Source organism: Lampetra fluviatilis, chromosome 5 (genome assembly GCF_964198595.1).
Source record: "Lampetra fluviatilis chromosome 5, kcLamFluv1.1, whole genome shotgun sequence".
In the NCBI taxonomy this organism is placed as follows: Eukaryota; Metazoa; Chordata; class Hyperoartia; order Petromyzontiformes; family Petromyzontidae; genus Lampetra; species Lampetra fluviatilis.
In genome coordinates, this window is record NC_136279.1 from 24336853 (window position 1) to 24356206 (window position 19354).

A 19354-nucleotide genomic window follows, 5' to 3' on the forward strand; every position below is an offset into this window, starting at 1 on the left:
AGACACGACACTTTTCCTGAATGGAGGAGAGAGGGGGTCCCGCGGTGTCAACTCGTCTCAGCATCCCCCTTCTGTCCGTTCTAATGTCCCGTTTAAGGGGCGGGCGGTAATGAAGGGACGCTGCACGGGTCATTCTTGTATATAGTTTATTGTTGTCACTCGTCGGTTTGTACATATATGTTTTTGTTGTTACGGTGGCGTGTTCGGATTGTTACGGGATTCGCGGTGTTTGTGTTGTGTTGTGTTATAGTGTAGTACTGTTGTTGTTATTGTTGGTGTTACGGGGCACACACGGGGAGGGAGTGTAGCAGCCGAGACGGCTGCGAGCTACGTGGTGGGGGGTGATGTAGTGGCTGTACGCGCTGGCAGGGGGGGATCGTGTGAGAGCGCGTCGGGTGTGGCTACATCGCGTGGTGTAGTGGCGGTACGTGCTGACAAGGGGGGGGATCGTGTGAGAGCGTGTCGGGTGTGGCTACATCGCGGTCCGCAGGCAGATGTCCACATCGCGGTCCGCATAGGCCCCGCCCCCCTGGAGCGGAGGACTATTTAGGGCGATGCGCAGCAGCACTCGAGGAGTTGGTAACCAGTGAAGACAGAAGACGGAGGAACAAGTGATAGGGCCCTGAGACCCCTAGCCCCGATGTCCTTGTAAGGGCCGGGACCCTGTGTGGTTCAGAGGCGAGACCGTGGGACCCGGGGCCGGACGTCCTTGTGAGGGCCGGCTGTGGGACCCAGTGGTCGGGACCCATACCCCAGCCGGGGTGGGTCTGTGAGTTCCCCTGGAAGCTACGGGGCCGGAGATCCCGCGTGTGTGTAGCCGGGTGGAACGCGTAGCGTAGGCTGTAGTTGGCTACACGTGTCATTGTGGCTAAGTGAGTGTTAATAAAAGTGTGCTACCCGTCAAGTGGTCTCCCGCCGTAATTACTATATTACACATAGAACAACCGCTGTGGCCTCCCCCACAACAAGTACTAATTTTAATCACCCCGGAGGGATGATGACCTGAGCTGACCACCGGAACTCTCCCACCATTGCAGACTGCGCTATAAGCCGCGGTGTCACGCAGACTGTTGTTTGACAGAGGTGACGACACGAGACTAACGCGACTCATCGCATTTCTTGTTGAAGCCACCTTCTCTATTTGTTCCTCGGCATAAACACTCGCTGCTAAGGAGATCGGAAAACCCCACGACGAGTTTGTAAGTGATGCAATCTTGGCAACAGACTCGTGACAAATGGGATGAGTCCAAACCAACAGGGTTCACCCCTTACGTGGCTCTGCAGCGTCACCGCTCACTCGCATAGCAGCGCGCGTGCTGTTGTTGTTGGCCGATGTGGGACGAGCTATTTGAACAGCAACAACAACAACGCGTGCGTGACAGTCAACACACGCGAATTCCAAGCCTTGCGATCGTCACGTCACGTATGATAGATGCAGTGGTTCGGCATCCAAAACGTTTAGGCGCCTTGTTACGTCACATTTGTTTTGCCTGTTACCGTGGGTTGGAGCGGTGGCGCAGTGGTGAGCACACTGTGCTATGCTCGAATGACCCATAGCGTGATTCTCGATCATGTCTAACATCAGGGGCGAGGGATATCTCAACCGTTCCTGGGCGCTCCCTTGACCAAATCCACACTGACCAGTGTGGTGAAGTAATAATGGTGAAATAAGCACTATGGCTAACAGGGTAAATAATGACAGCCCTTTGCTAGATATAACACTATACTTTCGTTAATAACGCCGTGGCTTTAAGAGATATATACGAGGAAATGTGTTAAGCCATGGCCGATCTTCATTTACGTGTCACGAAGAAGGATCATTGCCAGAAAAGTCGCCCATTATATTTTTTTCTTTTAAGGCCACTGTTCTTTAAAGGTGTGGAGTTTTTCTCATAAGTATATATTCACAGTTTACTTGTGCTGAACCACTCTGATTGTCAGGGTTGGCTATGTACGGCGCGGAATCAGTTCAACATACATGCGTACTCCTAATAAGGCGGTGTGGCTAACGGGATAAACCCTTTATTGTTTATTTAGAGGAACGGATACGAGAAGGCGAATTGTCTGCTATTCTATTGCATTGTTTATTCCTCTGGACCGGTGTTCATGGCAAACGTGGTGAGGCTCGGATTTGTGCTGTTGCACCACTGCCAACGTCAGCACTTTAACGTTTGTGAATAGACTTTGTACTCCATCACACAAAATCACCAATTGCGTCGTGGAAAATATAAGTAACAATATTAATAAGCAGACTATACGCCTCTGTCACAGATTAAAGATGCGTCAAATGATAAGTATTCCATCAGCCACAGGGTCTTCTGGGAGTACACAATTTCAGCAGCAATGGTTCAGCACAAACTCTGGATCGGTTTCGACATTCAGTGCATCACCGGTAGAGTGAACGGGTCAGTTGGGTCCAACTCGCCTAGAGAGCACTCACCAGGGGCAGCGCCTCTCTCCTCCCTCCTACAGGCTGGGGTCGCCATGAATAGCACACGCTGGAACGTTCCGTTTCTTACACAGCCCCGCTGCTCTGTCGATTCCACTGCAGGATCAGCCGCTCCGTGTGGAACAAAGGCCACCGCGTCTGTGGCGTGTTTGGAACATTGTTGCCACAGCGGGGAAGGGGTCTGCACTTCATATGACCTGTTCAGTGCGTGAGAATTCTGGGTGGAAGCTTTGGGCTTGAGCTGGCTCGTAACATTCAACGGAGTGCTTTGAACTTTTGACTGGAAATGGTTTTCGAACGGTGATGTTCCTTGCAAATATCTAACTGGCCCACGAACATACTCCCGCTGTAGAAGCCATGGGTTTCGTCCCACTGTCACGGCATCCTTTTGACCGCACGAAGCCTCGGCAGCCGCAGGACCGTTGCCTCTTGAATGGGCGAACGCGTCTTTGTCAAGAGCCGCGTAGTGGCAGAGACACGCGTCCTCCACTCTCCTCCTCGTCGCCTTGCTCCCGCCAGCCCCGCCCGGGAACTCGTGCTCCCCCCGGTACACCTCGTCCAGCGCGGGACCCGATGTCGATGCGGCGCGGCTAATGGCCCTCCCGTCCTCCACGGTAAATTCGCGGATGTTGAGGCTGTTCTGGCGGCCGGCGAAGCCCGGCAGATCCTGAACTTTGCTGTCGGCCTTGAGAGGCAGGCTGACGGAGCGCGATCGGACGCGGTGACGGGACAGCAGAGGGCTGCCTCCGCTGGGCTCGGGCATGGGCAGACTGCTCGACAGCTCGTGCAGGGAGCCGTCCGCGAGATCCAGCTTCGCCGGCGAGGTGAGCAAGCAGTCCCTCGCACCGCAGCTGTGCGGAGCCGACGGGAATGCATTGCCCGAGCATACCATGGAAACCGTTTCTCTGCGACCATTAATAGCATCTTGTTGACTTGTCAAGACGTTGAAGGGCACTTTGAAGCGTTTGCCGACGTTAATTTGGTCGCCAGTTGGAACGGAGCCAGCGCCGCTCCCCTCCCACGCCCTCCCGCGTCGCCCGTCCGCTGCGGCCGGGAGCAGCGCGTCGTTCTCTTTGTCCGAAAGCGTTTCGCCGGGCGCGCATCTCGAGGTGCCGCTCTTCGCGGACTTCACCTCGGGGTCTTCTCTCCGAGTCCTCGCTCCAGTGTCAGGCGGAGAGGCGTGGGGCGCAACGTCGCTTGGTGACTCCCACCTCTGCTCTCTCTCCCGGCACAGTCTCTGTGAGAGCCTCTTGTGTTTGTCCACGACCGACGACGCTACCCAGGCGGTGTCGGGCAGCAGCGAGATGATGTGTCTCTTCTTCTCGAGCGTGATCCCGTGGCACGGCTGGGACAGCCTCTCTCCCTGCTGCTGCTGGAATCTCTGCTTCACCTGCGGGCCGTGCACGAGCGACGCGTGTCCATCCCCTACAGACACTGCGCGTGCCGCTGCTGTTGTCGGTTTCTGTTCGTCTCTCGCGTAAGATTCGCCTGCAAATCGTGAGAATTTTGTTTTATATCCTCTCACTTTTTATTGGAATATTTTTTACCGAACACAAGCTTACAGGAAAATGCTAGATAATGATGTAATTCATACAAGAAAAATAACATTTGCCTGTTTTTGTTTACGTGCATGTAAATCGAACGCTGCACACAGTATCAGTACACGAAATACTGGTTTTAAAATAACTGTTTAATTTTAATTCAATCGATAACGCTTTTACAAAACTCGAATGTTATCTAAAAGCAAAGCATATACCGCATTAGCATACACACCGCAAACAACACCACCCACACTGAGATCATTCGCGCCACCCCATTGTTCCAAATATTATTTTTCATTGAAATCAAGAGCACAGAGCGCCACCACTTTTTGTAATCGGGTCGCACTCTGCTGCTGCTGCCGCCGCCGCCTTCTGGCTGACGTCTCACCGACGTTACCTGGATGATGGTGGTGCTGCTGCTGCATGGCTCGGTTAGCGTAGCAGGAATGCAGCGCGGCGTTATTGTGCACGGCACTCGCTGCCTCCTCTACGGTCATCAGTCACGCCCACTCGCTCCGCACGAGACTGCTGCCTCCGTTCGCGCGCGACGCTCGGACCCCCCCCCCATCTCTCTTTCGTCACCCGCGTCTCCATGGCCATTGGGGCGACTTGGCCAGGCCGCCCTCTCAGCCACCCGCACTGGCGCCGCCGCTGCTGCTGTTGGCGTTGCTCGCCGCTCGTTGTGTTCGGCGTCGCGGCATGAAACGCGATCTCGTTCCGCGTCCCGGCCACTTGTTGAGCGGCTCTGATCCCAGTGAGCCGCTCAGTCTCTGGGCTCGCACAAAAAGGGCGGGCGGGCGGGCGGGCGAGCGGTTGTGCCCTCTGTACCAAACGCGGCCGCTCAGTGGGATTATCCATATCACAATCGGGAGCGAATCTGTGGTGGAAAACGCTGAACAATTTGTTCTTTTTGGAAACAATGGCTCGGCGTTGGCTGTTTGTGTATTATGATTTCATTCACGTGGTTATTTGGTCCTGTTATTTAATCGGTCTTGTTTGTTATTGGCATTCGCTGGCACTCCATGCAATAACAGCCAAAGCGTTATGTAATGCACTGCAACGCCACACAAAGTCTGAAAAAGACCCGGACACTACGTGTCACTGTCGTGAAATGTGTTGTGAAATATTCTTCTCGGGGCAGAGTGGTCAGCACACAGTGATACGTGCGATGCTGCATTGCGAACCGAAATCTCTCAGTTCAATTCCAGGCCTTAGTTCACCATCAGGGGCGAGTGATATCTGATTCAGACGTGCCCCCCCCCATCCTTCAACCCAACACTCAAAAGCGGTGGTGAATTATGGTCAAGCAACCCTCATGATTGCCACGGCTTGGGGAGCCTCTTCATCCAGCAGTGGATTTACAAAAGGCTGTAAAATGTAATTCATTATATAACACACTACTGTATTATAATTGTATTAACTTCAAACCTTGGTTGTTTTTGTTAGCACTGTAGTTGCCATTGACGTGATCAGGTAGTCTTCCATGATTGGATGGATGCAATTGAGCAGTGCCCATGTTAGACTCAGTTAACATTCGTCTGGCTCTTTCTACAGCAGATGTACACAGAGTACGGCTGCTGTATATGCTTCCCACCATAAACCTTTCTCTACATGAGAGTTCCCAATCGTGGTTGGGGGTTGACTCAGCCCATCATCCCTCCTTTCGAGGTGAATGCAATGAGTACCACTTTTTGGGGAATTCAACAGTGGTTTCTTGATGGAGACACTCTCCCCTGCCATAGGAATGAGGAATTTCCTACCAAGGAAACACATTTACAAGCACAGCCTTGTGTTGAAAGCGTAGCAACAATTTTGTCTGATCTTATTCTTTGGGTCTTTCGGTAAAGTCACGTAGATTATCATCAAATAAAATAACAAAAAACTACGACGTTTCGACCGCAACACAAGCGGTCGTCATCAGCAAAAGGGAGGGCTGGGAGTACTACAGTGCCACTTAATCTGAGTAAACGCAATTGTTAAACTCGTGTCTGCTGCGTGTGTGCTTGTGTTTATTCTCCTTTCTGTGTAAGCGTCGAGGCCCCTTTAGAGTGGCAGTACGGTCGTGGCACGCATCTCCGTGCTCAAGGGGGTCACTGACGCATCCCCAACAGACATCTCTCCAAGGCTTGATACATTTCATCAGTACTCACTCTTTGGTTCTTTCGGTAAAGTCACGTAAGTAGAAATAAAATAAAATAACATTTCATCAGCATAGTAGTAGGTTTTAACCCTTTTAAACTGGTACAAAACTGACACCTTTATTCAAGGCATCATGTTTGCAATAACCACAACACAAGTAGTCAAAAACGCAAACAAAAAGAAGCAACTCTGATAATGATAATAATATGCACTGCCCTTGAAGTTGATTGGTCCACACCCGAGACGGCTTTCTTTAGAGCCTAGTCCCCATTGGTGTTGGACCAGATGACACCAGAAGGCGTACAACTCAAACACAGTGCAATATCAGAGTCTTGATAGCTCGGGGTAAGCATTTACACTATGAGATCTCTTTTACCAGTGGCAAAATATAGTAGTAGGTTTTTACCCTTTTAAACTGGTACAAACTGACACCTTTATTCAAGGCATCATGTTTGCAATAACCACAACACAAGTAGTCAAAAAAGCAAACAATAAGAAGCAACTCTGATACGCCTTCTGGTGTCATCTGGTCCAACACCAATGGGGACTAGGCTCTAAAGAAAGCCGTCTCGGATGTGGACCAATCAACTTCAAGGACAGTGCATATTATTATCATTATCACATTCACTCGTGTGTACAGATTCACGTGTTTTTTTTCCGTATCCTATTGTCAAACGATGAGTCAGGTGGCGACCAGCTACTGCTGTGAATCATGTCATGGAAAATAGAGGCGAATGACTCATCCGATGCATGGCCTAGCTAAACTCACCGCTTAGTTTTTAAAACACATCTCCGTTGATTAGTGAATAAGAACAATAACATACAATTTAGATTTTAAATATAGCAGCTTAAGAGTTGATACTTCCATTCACAATACTACAATACATTTCAATTCAAGAGTGAACATAATTTATTATGCGACCATAACGTTTTTTAAATATTAGGACTGTGAAAGGGTGGAGATAATAATAAAAAAATACTAAAAATTACAATAATATCAATGAGTTGCTTTAACTTCTAAGTACTGCGCAGTCAAATCTGCAACACACAAGACACATAGACAGTCGGGGCAATCCTCGATCTCGAACCAGGTGTGGTCTCATCGATATCTCTCTTGCAAAGGCCCCTCAGCTATAAAACAAATATGTGCTCGAGAAATAATATGAAGTGTGTAGAGTTTCATGTATATGTTATTTAACCATGTGAGAACTCAGGAGACCAGGATAAGCCGAATTGTAAAAGTGACGTTGGTGATGCTCATTATTAGAACTATTGTTATTTCCTGTACGCTTAAATACCTCCTCACAATGAATTCTGGTAAGGGTGCACGTTTCATTTCCATAGCAGGAAACAAAGCAGGGTGACTGAATCGCTGTTCACCCTGGCGTTCCATGCGCGATGCTGGGGAGAGGGAATCACATGGCTCCACAGGTGACGCGTTTCCCTGGGAATGCCATGGCAATAAGACTGAGAATGCGGGGGCAAATAATTGCCTAATAGGATCGTGTGAAGCCTGCTGAATAGCCCCAAGCAGCTGCTGAGCTTTATGTTTATTATAGATTTTCTGTCGTGTTTGGAAATTATTTAATCGTATGCCTAACCATATTTGCACAGTCTAAAAATAATACGAACATTTTGGCACTATTCAAAGTCAAAGCGGTGTCCTGCTCTGAGACAACGTGAGTTTCCTCATAATCAACGATTTTTGGGTTTAGATCGCGTTATTTATAAATGTGTCGTAACCCTCCACCACCCGACACGGCCAATCAGTAAAAAAAGTGTCACGTTGACAAAAGACAAATAGTTCACTGCTTTAGCCCACCGGTGTGTTGAAGCGTGGAACCACAACATTTACAATTTGAGTACGACGTTTCGCTGGTAATTGCATCCAGCATCATCGGGCAATTCGCCAGAATGGTGAGGCTCTGCTGTGTCTCCCGTTCTTATATAGAGCAGCAGCAGGGTGACGTCATCATTAACTCATTAACTCATCAGGTGCAAAGATTTGAGGGGGGGGGTTATTGTAATTATATACTTGATTAGTAATAAGGCTATTGTTACGATGCGAGTTGTAGATTAGTAATCATTTGGAATGTGTTCTATTGTGATTATGCTACATTAATAATCAGTTAGTGCTTGTCTCCCTTATAAGGAATTGTAATGCATCTTATTTAATAATACGCTTCCAGGCCGCACTAAGCCTGTAGCTGTCTGAGCGATTAAAGTTATTTCTGTTTCTCTCAATCTCAATGGATTCTCTAATTAGTCTTTGCCAGTAGTAACTAGTGAGTTTCCTGTTTATAGCCCTGAGCTAACGGTGGCAATTCGACATTCCTATGGCGGGGGCGAGTCTCAAATTAACATTATTATTATCCCCCAACCACGATTTAAAGTCGCAACATTCCGATTGCGAGCCGTTTGCTCTACCGCTGAACCACTTGGCACTCACGATGATGTGTTTACGTGTTCTAAAAGTACTTACATTTTGTAAATGCAAAAGAAATGTCAATGTATGCTTAGATTGCGGTCTCGACTATCCACTTATCCAGACAGAAACTTGACTGCTGTCTGAACACGACGATGGTGGCTCTTGTGTGTGTATAGGTATTCAAACTCATGCTCCCTACTCTTAACAGCAAATCTAAAATAACACGAAACGGCAACACAGGACTAACGGGGGACTTGGGGGTCTTGTTCTGGGAATTTGTCATGGCCAAAAACACATCGTCATACACTGTCTAGATTTGCCACCTTTTCCACTGTATACGAAACCCTGACCAGTGAGCGTAGATACAGTGAGGGAAAAAAGTATTTGATCCCCTGCTGATTTTGTACGTTTTCCCACTGACAAAGAAATGATCAGTCTATCATTTTAATGGTAGGTTTATTTGAACAGTGAGAAACAGAATTACAACAACAAAATCCAGAAAAACGCAAGTCAAAAATGTTATAAATTGATTTGCATTTTAATGAGGGAAATAAGTATTTGACCCCCTCTCAATCAGAAAGATTTCTGGCTCCCAGGTTTCTTTTATACAGGTAACGAGTCGAGATTAGGAGCACACTCTTAAAGGGTGTGCTCCTAATCTCAGCTTGTTACCTGTTCACAGAAACAATTAATCAAACAGATTCCAAACTCTCCACCATGGCCAAGACCAAAGAGCTCTCCAAGGATGTCAGGGACAAGATTGTAGACCTACACAAGGCTGGAATGGGCTACAAGACCATCGCCAAGCAGCTTGGTGAAAAGGTGACAACAGTTGCTGCGATTATTCGCAAATGTCAAAAACACAAAAGAACTGTCAATCTCCCTCGGCCTGGGGCTCCATGCAAGATCTCACCTCGTGGAGTTGCAATGATCATGAGAACGGTGAGGAATCAGCCCAGAACTACACGGGAGGATCTTGTCAATGATCTCAAGGCAGCCGGGACCATAGTCACCAAGAAAACAGTTGGTAACACACTACGCCGTGAAGGACTGAAATCCTGCAGTGCCCGCAAGGTCCCCCTGCTCAAGAAAGCACATATACATGCCCGTCTGAAGTTTGCCAATGAACATCTGAATGATTCAGAGGACAACTGGGTGAAAGTGTTGTGGTCAGATGAGACCAAAGTGGAGCTCTTTGGCATCAACTCAACTCGCCGTGTTTGGAGGAGGAGGAATGCTGCCTATGACCCCAAGAACACCATCCCCACCGTCAAACATGGAGGTGGAAACATTATGCTTTGGGGGTGTTTTTCTGCTAAGGGGACAGGACAACTTCACCGCATCAAAGGGACAATGGATGGGGCCATGTACCGTCAAATCTTGGGTGAGAACCTCCTTCCCTCAGCCAGAGCATTCAAAATGGGTCGTGGATGGGTATTCCAGCATGACAATGACACAAAACACACGGCCAAGGCAACAAAGGAGTGGCTCAAGAAGAAGCACATTAAGGTCCTGGAGTGGCCTAGCCAGTCTCTAGACCTTATTCCCATAGAAAATCTGTGGAGGGAGCTGAAGGTTCGAGTTGCCAAACGTCAGCCTCGAAACCTTAATGCCTTGGAGAAGATCTGCAAAAAGGAGTGGGACAAAATCCCTCCTGAGATGTGTGCAAACCTGGTGGCCAACTACAAGAAACGTCTGACCTCTGTGATTGCCAACAAGGGTTTTGCCACCAAGTACTAAGTCATGTTTTGCAGAGGGGTCAAATACTTATTTCCCTCATTAAAATGCCAATTAATTTATAACATTTTTGACATGCGTTTTTCTTGATTTTTTTTGTTGTTATTCTGTCTCTCACTGTTCAAATACACCTACCATTAAAATTATAGACTGATCATTTCTTCGTCAGTGGGCAAACGTACAAAATCAGCAGGGGATCAAATACTTTTTTCCCTCACTGTATATGAAAACTGCTACGGAAACTTGCAGGAATAACCTGGACGCCTCAGCTGATATGCTGCGAACTGCCGTCCTTTGTACTGCGCTCCAGCCTGCTCCGGAAGCTCGTACACAAAACTGCTCGATACACAATTGAATAACGCGATGCACATCATGACTGGAATGCTGAAACCGACACCCACTCTCCTGGCTACCTGTTCTGGCGAACATTCTTCCACCAAATATCCGCAGAGACTGTCTTGCCAACAACAACTTCCCATCAACAAAGACCTAAATAATGTACCTCGCCACCAACTAAAGTCTTGATCCCCCTTCTTCTGGCATTGCGCTGTCACCATCCTAGAATCTCATCCAGATCCGGAAGAACACTGGCGAACAGAGTGGAACAACGTGTATGTCCAGAATAAGCACCTCATTTGACACCCAAACATCGCACCTCCTGGATGTTACATTCTTGGAAGATAACGGTGTAGCCATTAACCGCTCACAGAACATCAACAGACTGATATGCACAGCTGCTTCAAGCTACCGTAGTACCCTTGTGGTCATGGACCATGTAGCAAACCACTGTGGTCTGCACTCATTAAACGAAAGAATATAAACTACACAAACTCTCCCCTGAAGCTCTCTCACAGCCAACAGACCACGACATTGGTATTTAGCTCCTGAACATATTTGCATATGTAAGAATTGAAAATAAAAACCTGCAGTTTACTATGATAAATGTGAACATAATACCGGCACGAGATCTCGGTACAAATTAATTCCTGCCATCCGGACACAGACGCCATCTCTGCGTGAAATCCGGATGGTAGCAACCCAACTCGTCGAGAGACGATGTGTTCTGTAAGTTGTAATTTACAACAGCAATAACGCATTTTGTCATCGTATATACCTTTGGGGGAATTTTTTTGTTTAAATCGGCTATACAATGGTAATGGAACTGCAAATAAAATTCCGACATAATAAGACACAGAAGTGTAATGAGCTTGTATATGTCGTGTGTATATGGCCAAATCACCCCTGAATGGGCACATTAGTGTAAAAAAAAAAGGAGATAAGCAAAGGTGAGCTTAAATTGTCTTGAATGGGCGACAACCATGCATAAAGGGTGTTATACCCTGTGAGATCATGTGGTGGGCAGCAGACTGCAGTGCAGGGAAATTATTTGTTATGCTGCACTTCTAGGCTCCCACGTCTTTTGCTCTCCGCCTTCACCAACCTGATCTGACCATTGCGGCACAGTCAAATTATATCATCAAAAAGTATGGTCAAGAAAACCCTGACGACCGACACGGTGTCGGGAAGCCCTCTTACAGCAATGTATTGCTAAATGGCCATGCATATGTAGTGACATGGAATTGGTCACTACGTAGCATAGCGCTGGTTGCTGGCAGAGAAGGGGATCTGCAGTTGCAGCAGCTCTGTCTGTCAGCAGGTCACGTGATACACCAGAGAGAAGGATGTAGGGGAAAGGTTACAGAGGGGGCACGTGAGGGAAGCCCGGGAACCCGCTCGTAGGTTCTAGACGGGGAGCGTGGCCGGGGCGGAGCGAGGCCACGCTGGGAGGATAAAAGGGAACCCCGAGCGAATGCGCAGATGGTGCTTGTGTTCAATGTTCTAATTATGAGTTTCTGTTTGTCACACTGTAAGACGCTTCCTGGCAAAAAAAACCGAATGCATCTGTGCGGTTACCTCAGAAGGTTATTGCAGTTATTTGGCTCATATTTGAAATATTCTGCTCTGTATTAAAACAGGTTGTGTTCTGTAATTGTCTTTGCACTTCCATGCCTTCTGTGCACAACCAGTTAGAATGTGGACACGTGGAATTTGAGTGCTGGTCTGAACGTGTCAATGGCTCTTGTAAAGATTCTACAGAAGGACTATATTGCTCAAAACGGCATGTAAGCAGGATGGGCATTGGAGTGGTCTACACTATTCTGACGGCCAAGGGGAAGAGACCGAACAGCGGATGGTGGGAGACTGTTAGGGCAGAACGATGGCTCTATGTAAGTCGATGGGTCTCTCTGTGAGTCTGTGGGTCTCTCTGTGCGTCTAAGTCTAAGGCCAAATCATAGGAGACTGTTGAAGCAAGTCCTGGATATAACCACTGTTGACTTCCCCAAGATGAGGTGATAATTCGTATCAAACTCTTATTGGATGATGGGCTAGTCAACCCCAAACCAGGATTTCAACTCGCAAACTTCAGATTGCGAGCCACTCTACCGAGGAGTCACCTGGTCGATGAACAAGATGCATTCCAAAAGAACGTATTCATGTTGGAAAACCAAATACTGCATCCTATAAAACCTCATTGTTGTGGCGTAGAAAACGTAACACAACTTGTCAACAAGGCGACACGGAGCCCATATGTTAACATCCACATTCCAATAAGTTTTTTTTGGGTTAGATCGCGTAAATATAAATGTGTCGTTAAACCCGCCACCAGCCCACACACCAGCGTGGTGGAGAATAAACCCACAACGTTTCGCCGGTAATTACAACCAGCCTCATCAGGCAACAGCAAATTGTGGCTGCCACCTGATGGTGCTGAATGTAATCACCGGCAAAACGTACTCGAAGTGTAAATGTTATGGGTTTACTCTCCAACCCACGGGTGTGCTGAATTAGTAACGAATTGGCATGTTGACATGACAAACCTTATAATTGGCTGTAGCGGGTTTAAAGAAACATTTATATTGACACGATCTAACCCACCAAACACCCCCTCTATTATGGATAATATTAGTAGCTAAGGCCTACGTGTGAATCCAAATACCCCACTGATGTACAGCATTGCCAGTTTACACCAGACAAACTCTGCCGGCACATTACGTTCGTGGGACAAGCCCGGGCTTGCTGTAATTATGGAATATTCCAGCGTCAACCCGACAAGGCACCACGTGATGCCCCCAGCCCCCACAGGCACGCTGTCGCCTTTCGGCAGCCAAAGTGTAAACACAGCACTTGTGATGTCTTCAGTGGCCGGGTTGTGAATTTACACGCTCCGATATTGAGTCGGGCAGTCCACGCAAGCATGTGGAGAGCGCGCCCTGGGGAGGAGTTTTGGCCTTCTTACAATCTTTATTTTTGTTACATTTATTTTTTACATCGTGTGTCATGCATTATGAGTTTTGATTAGGTTTAATTTTAATATATGCTGTATACAGCTATTCGATTCCATTGAGATGGTACATTCATCCAGCAGTGGATAGAGTGATTCGATTACCGTACAGTGTGATTCTAATAATTCTAATACGATTCTAATTCTACACCCCCCAGTTCACATATCTCGTCAAGGAACATAAACCAGCATGTTTCGGATAGCCATCGAACAAAGACAGTCACCGCATCGCGCGCTTTCAGATGCGCTTCTGCAGCCGTCTGGAACGCTCTTCCTTCCGGTATTGGAAAACCACTGGAGCTGTGTACTTTTAAATCTGGATTGAAAACTCATTTCTTTAAAACAGATTTTTGTGTTTACTTTGTTGTACTTCCCCCACAACCCGATTAGCACGGTTGACTACGTACAGTGCCAAACAAATTTTAGATATATACAGTACATACATATTTATTCAGGAGTACTTCCGTTTGCAAATGGCTCAAGTTCCATGCGAATAATCAGAATCTGTTTTTATATGATGGGCAACTTAAGTCACGTAGAAAATTATAATTGTATGAAAAAATGTATTGCTTTACAAAAGGAGACACTACTTCTTTCCATATCTGTGCAAGTAATAAATACAAGTATTTTTTTCCGCATCCCATCAGCTACACAGCCATCTGGGAGTGCATTATTTCAGCAGCAATTGGTTAAACACAATAAAACGTGATGGCTTATGGTCGACATACACTGAACTATGGATACTAAACTATCTGCCTACGTGTGACTGCCCTCTGGTGGACATAAATAATACTATAGTATTTCGATTTAAAGCTTTCGTGACTGCAGGGATTCATCTTCTTGGTTCTTTCGGTAAAGTCACGTAGAATGGAAATAATAAAACAACAAAAAATAAAACATAATAAAATGATTCTCACGACGTTTCGGCCACAACGCAAGCAGCCGTCCTCAGGTGGAGAGCAGGTCTGTCATTCAGGCTCTATCTACTCGACAGACCTGCTCTCCACCTGAGGACGGCTGCTTGCGTTGTGGCCAAAACGTCGTGAGAATCATTTTATTGTTTTATTTGTTGTTTTATTATTTCCATTCTACGTGACTTTACCGAAAGAACCAAAAAGAATACTATAGTACTAGCAAACTTCGACATTGAATATAGCTCCTTTACGATTAAACTACAATACTGTGCCGTATTGTACTGGTAACTCGATGCCCTCTGGTGGCACTAACGCCAAAGCGTTAGGTGAAAGCAAACATTAAAAAAGTGGAAAATTTTTATTTTTGGGGGGTAAAAAACACGAGTTACGTTCGTTGAAAAATGTGACATTTACAACTTTTTTTAAAAATAGATAGCATACTAAGCATCAACACGGCGCCTCAACATTCATAGAGTGGTTACATTGAGCCTAAACTTGATTTGAAGCTTTCGTGACTGCACGAATTATACTCTTTGGTTCTTTCGGTAAAGTCACGTAGAAAGAAAATTAATTAAATAATAGAATACGTTTCGATTGCAACACAAGCAACCGTCATCAGGTAGAACTAAATTTGACAGATAAAACACAGACACGGAGACACACAGACAGACACACAAGCAGAGAGACAACACAAAGACACACAGAGAGAGACACAACATAGACACGGAGACCCAATGCCTCTGTGTCGAGGCCTTAAATAGAGAGGGGGGGTAGAGAGAGAGGTGGGTCTGCTGGAGCAGAGAGATAAGCATGTCAATGAAAGACCCAACAAGACTGGTACATTTATTGAGCCTGTTTAACACGTAGACTTTCGCCACCAATATCATTAATAATAGAGGTTTTTGGGTTAAATCGCGTAAATGTGTCGTTAAAACCCGCCACCACCAGCAAGACTGCTCCACAAATCTGGCTGTCGCCTGATGAAGCTAGTTGTAATTACTGGCGAAACGTCGTACTCAGATTTTCAATGTTGTGGCTTGGCTCTCCAACACACCGGTTAGTGCTGTACTCGTGACGAATTGGCCACGTTCTGTTGACGTGACAACCCTTACTAGTTGGCTGTGTCGGGTGGTGGCGGGTTTTAACGACACATTTATATATTTACGCGATCTAACCGAAAAACCTCTATTATGGATGTATTGAACCTGTTGCGTTTGTGCCGTGTCGAGTGTGGGGTCTGTGCTGTGCCATGTTGACTGTGTTGTCCGTGCCTGCTCCTGTAAACTTGAACGTCTTCCGACTACTCTGCCTTTTCCGGAAGAGGCAGCTGCTTTCCGGTCGACACGCCCCCTTACAGTTCGACACGCCCCCTTGCAGTTCGACACGCCCCCTTCCGGATTCGGAAGAAGACACTTCCGCCACACCGCTCGAGGCGCCGACACGTGGAGCGGAGCGCGCAACTGCGGAGATGTTCCTGCAGTTCTACGTCGACGAGGCGGGCGAGCGGGTCTACACCCTCAAGGTGAGCGTGCACGGCTCAGAGATAGCGAGCGGCCGTGGGGGTTTGGGGGGGGGGATACCGTCTCGTCGTGCCGTGCGGCGCGCCCTTGCTGTGTAGGCCCGGCGCGGCCTACACCGCGGCTGCCTCGGAAATGAGACCCCCCTCAGCTCTGCCGATTAAACGCCAAATGTTTGTGTCGAAGCCATCGCTGATGCACGTACGAACTCCCCCTCCCAAACCGTGTGGCAGACGAGGTGTGTAAAAATATATTTATTTATTTATTTTACGCCAAGGTCCGGATACGTGAAGGAGGCTACTGTTTTGCGCCCGTTACATTGAGTGAATTGCGAGCCCCTTTATTAATTTTCCTGAATTGTCTCGCTTTCCTATACCTTGTACTCCTGTCGGTTTTTGTATTGTAACTTTCTGATCCGCGCCTGCCGGACATCTGTGAAAAGATCTTCACAGCTCATTTGATTATTTCGGCCTACGTAAATGAGTGCTGCTACACAACGCCCACACGCTCGTGGCCTTCAAAGCAATATCGCCAAAGATACCTGTACACAAGATAATGAAATAACCAGACAACTGTAATGGGACCGCATAATCACTTGCGAGTGGCCATATACATAGACGGCGGGAAGAGGCAGGCAGTGGATTGTACATTGCCACAGAATGGAGCAGCTGCTTAGCACGTGGAGGCCCAGGCGCGCGTAGCTGCGCACGGTGAATCGCACAGCTGCAGGTCCACAAGCCGGCACCGACGCCACCACCTTTGTATTGCACACCACAGGAAACCCAACACGACACGTTCGCCAAGAATTCTGCCTTCACGGGGAATGTATGTAATAGGCGACGTTTCGGTCTCAGCCCAGAGATAGGAGATACGATTTGGAGACTGCACTTTAAAACATGAGGCCTGATAAGAATTACATTTAAAAAAACTTTCCTGATCCGACTTTAAATCGGTACGTGCAGAGTTATATGTTAGTAGGCAATCCAAATCTTTGTACTTTTTATTTTAAGGCAGTGCTATTGACGAACGCGTTTGAGTTTTTTTATTTGTATTTGTGTACTACTGCAAACGTAGTTTTGGTAAAAAAAATATCAACTACCAGTTAATAAGTGTAAGAGTTATTTGACTGTACTTCCCCATGCTGGTCACAGTGAGGGTTGGTGAAAGCTAGTCGCATTATACATGTGAGCATACTACATTACAGAAATGGAGCTTACTGCATCGGCCTCTGCTGCCTGCAATGTAGAGCCGCAGCCTTGGTGGTTTCTTATGGTGGTTGCCTGTGCAGGCATTGTGCATGCTCAACTTTGCTTAGCTTCAGTGATCTGCCAAGATGCATTCTGGGTGATTTGGTCATGTTCACATCCTTGTGTCCATGCCTGCTAAATTAATGCAATTCTATGTAGATAGCAACTTAACCCATTCCGTATAAATAATACCATATTACATTACAGAGCACATCCCAAAATGATGAAAGCGGACCCATTTGTGATGTGCATTGCTGATGTGGTCATTAGTCTTGAGTTGTATGTTAGTTATTGAGATATATGCTGTGCTAATGCGGTTATATGTGTTGTGAGAAGGGTGTGTGTGATTCTTTGAGATAGGTACTGTGTTTAATCAGACGTGCGGTGATTCTTGTTCCTCACAGAAGCAGGACCCCAAGGGCGGCCCCACACTGTCTGCCCACCCCGCACGCTTCTCCCCCGATGACAAGTTCTCGCGCCACCGTATTATGCTGAAGCGCCGCTTCGGATTGCTGCTCACGCAGCAGCCTCTGCCCGTGCTGTAAGGCACGTGGGGGCTTGGCAGGTTGGGCACCACCAGAGATGGCTCACTCCGGGGGGAGGTGACCAACTGAGACGACCATCCTGCACAATTGCTTGCTCCGCATTTCCAGGAAGACCGCCAAGCAACTCGGTGGCACAAGAGAAGCCCGGCTTGGTTCCAGCATATACCCTCCCCCCACCCAGGCCGGTTCCCAAGCCTGTGTGGTGTAGGCCTGGACATACTGCTGTGGAGTCATGGGCCATGGTAGACCGGTGGTATTGGCAGGGTCTATTTGCCCAGGCCAGTGCCAATCACTCGATCACCCTGCTCAATTACTGGAGACAGAACGGGAGTTTTTAAACCTGTGGTGTCTGTGCTCCCCTGCATCTGGTGATGTGTGTGAACCCTTTTCTGTGCCACCCCCTCATCCCGGATGGCTGTCTTGGGCCCACAGTGGTTGGCAGACCCTGCTTGAGAAGATCTGTACATGAAGCCCCTTCACCAGACCACAACTTAATTTAAGAGTAGAAGCAAAGCAATGCAGTGTACATCACAAACTCAATGTGTAAGATTACATTGAATTATATACGTGATTTGTGGGATTTTAAATAAAAATACTACTGGTGCCACGTGTTTGTCTCATTCTCACTTGAATCGTAAATGTTACTATTGGTGCAATGTGTAAACTTTATCATTTAATCGTAGTGTTAAATGGCAACTAGTAAATCGGTAACTTCCTGGTTCAAAAAGTCAGGCAGAATATTAGGATTATTGTACCGATTGGCTCACGTGAAAAAACTTGTAACGGTGGGTCCGTTTTTGGCATCATTACACGGCATCTCCTACCACAGTAAAGTATGGTGCATAGCAATTGGCAGCACAGCACATCTGAGGATGCAACAGTAACAAAACAGTTAAGGCTTCAGCAGGGTTTCAGCAGTTCGTTTTCTTGTACCAGGAGAAGACAGATGAGCAGGGTATAAAAAATCACATCCCACAATGAATAGGCTGCAAGTGAAAGGTCTTCAATAAAACATTCACTCGTGGCTAAAGTCCCATGAAATCCCGACTACGCAATGTTCAGATAGTTGTCATCTGTAGGCAGGTGAAACTTTACCTTTGTAACAATTTCATCCCATATCAAACCGCCATCGCAAAGCTGTAGTCAATGCTGCTCCACTTATGAATTAGGTAAAATAATTCATGTCAAGACTCAACAGTTTACCTACTCAAGACGTGTCCATATATAAAACAACCTCCACCTGATCGTCCAGACTTAAGTGCAGTTGCAGCTAGCATTACGCATACAGCCAAAACACTGCCACATGAGGACATTAGACTCAGAAGAATGTACTGTAGTTCGGAGACAAGTACTGACGGTTGAGAGGCCTGGGTTGGAACCTTGCCTACTCCCTTTGGCCCTCAAAACATGCTCTCAATGAGTTGCCTCTAGTCTCGGCTGCTGCCTTACCCTGGAAAGCTACGAAGAAAACCCACTTATAAACCACGTGCAAAT

General features: G+C 47.1%; 2 protein-coding genes across 4 annotated transcripts in view; one reads left to right on the forward strand and one right to left on the reverse strand.

Annotated features, from left to right (window-relative positions):
- The window catches only part of LOC144932796 (uncharacterized), a 25912-nt gene extending 21109 nt beyond the window's left edge, over positions 1 to 4803 (reverse strand). For 2 of the 3 annotated variants that reach the window (XR_013636944.1, XM_078857249.1), the window contains exons 1-2: positions 4388 to 4802; positions 2441 to 3937 (exon numbers count right to left, since the gene is read on the reverse strand). Coding sequence is in view for 2 of the 3 variants with exons in the window: in XM_078857249.1 (XP_078713375.1) it covers positions 2441 to 3937; positions 4388 to 4487 (1597 nt within the window). In the remaining variant the exon portion in view is untranslated. Of the gene's footprint in view, positions 1 to 2440; positions 3938 to 4387 lie in introns of all 3 variants that reach the window. The other variant, XM_078857248.1, reaches the window with a different exon arrangement.
- On the forward strand, positions 3582 to 18464 carry NOP10 (NOP10 ribonucleoprotein). Its single transcript, XM_078857251.1, has 3 exons — positions 3582 to 3649; positions 15929 to 16073; positions 17720 to 18464. The coding sequence occupies exons 2-3, from the start codon at positions 16020 to 16022 to the stop codon at positions 17858 to 17860; spliced, it is 195 nt and encodes a 64-aa protein (XP_078713377.1). The 5' UTR covers positions 3582 to 3649; positions 15929 to 16019; the 3' UTR covers positions 17861 to 18464.
- The last annotated feature ends 890 nt before the right edge of the window (positions 18465 to 19354 follow it).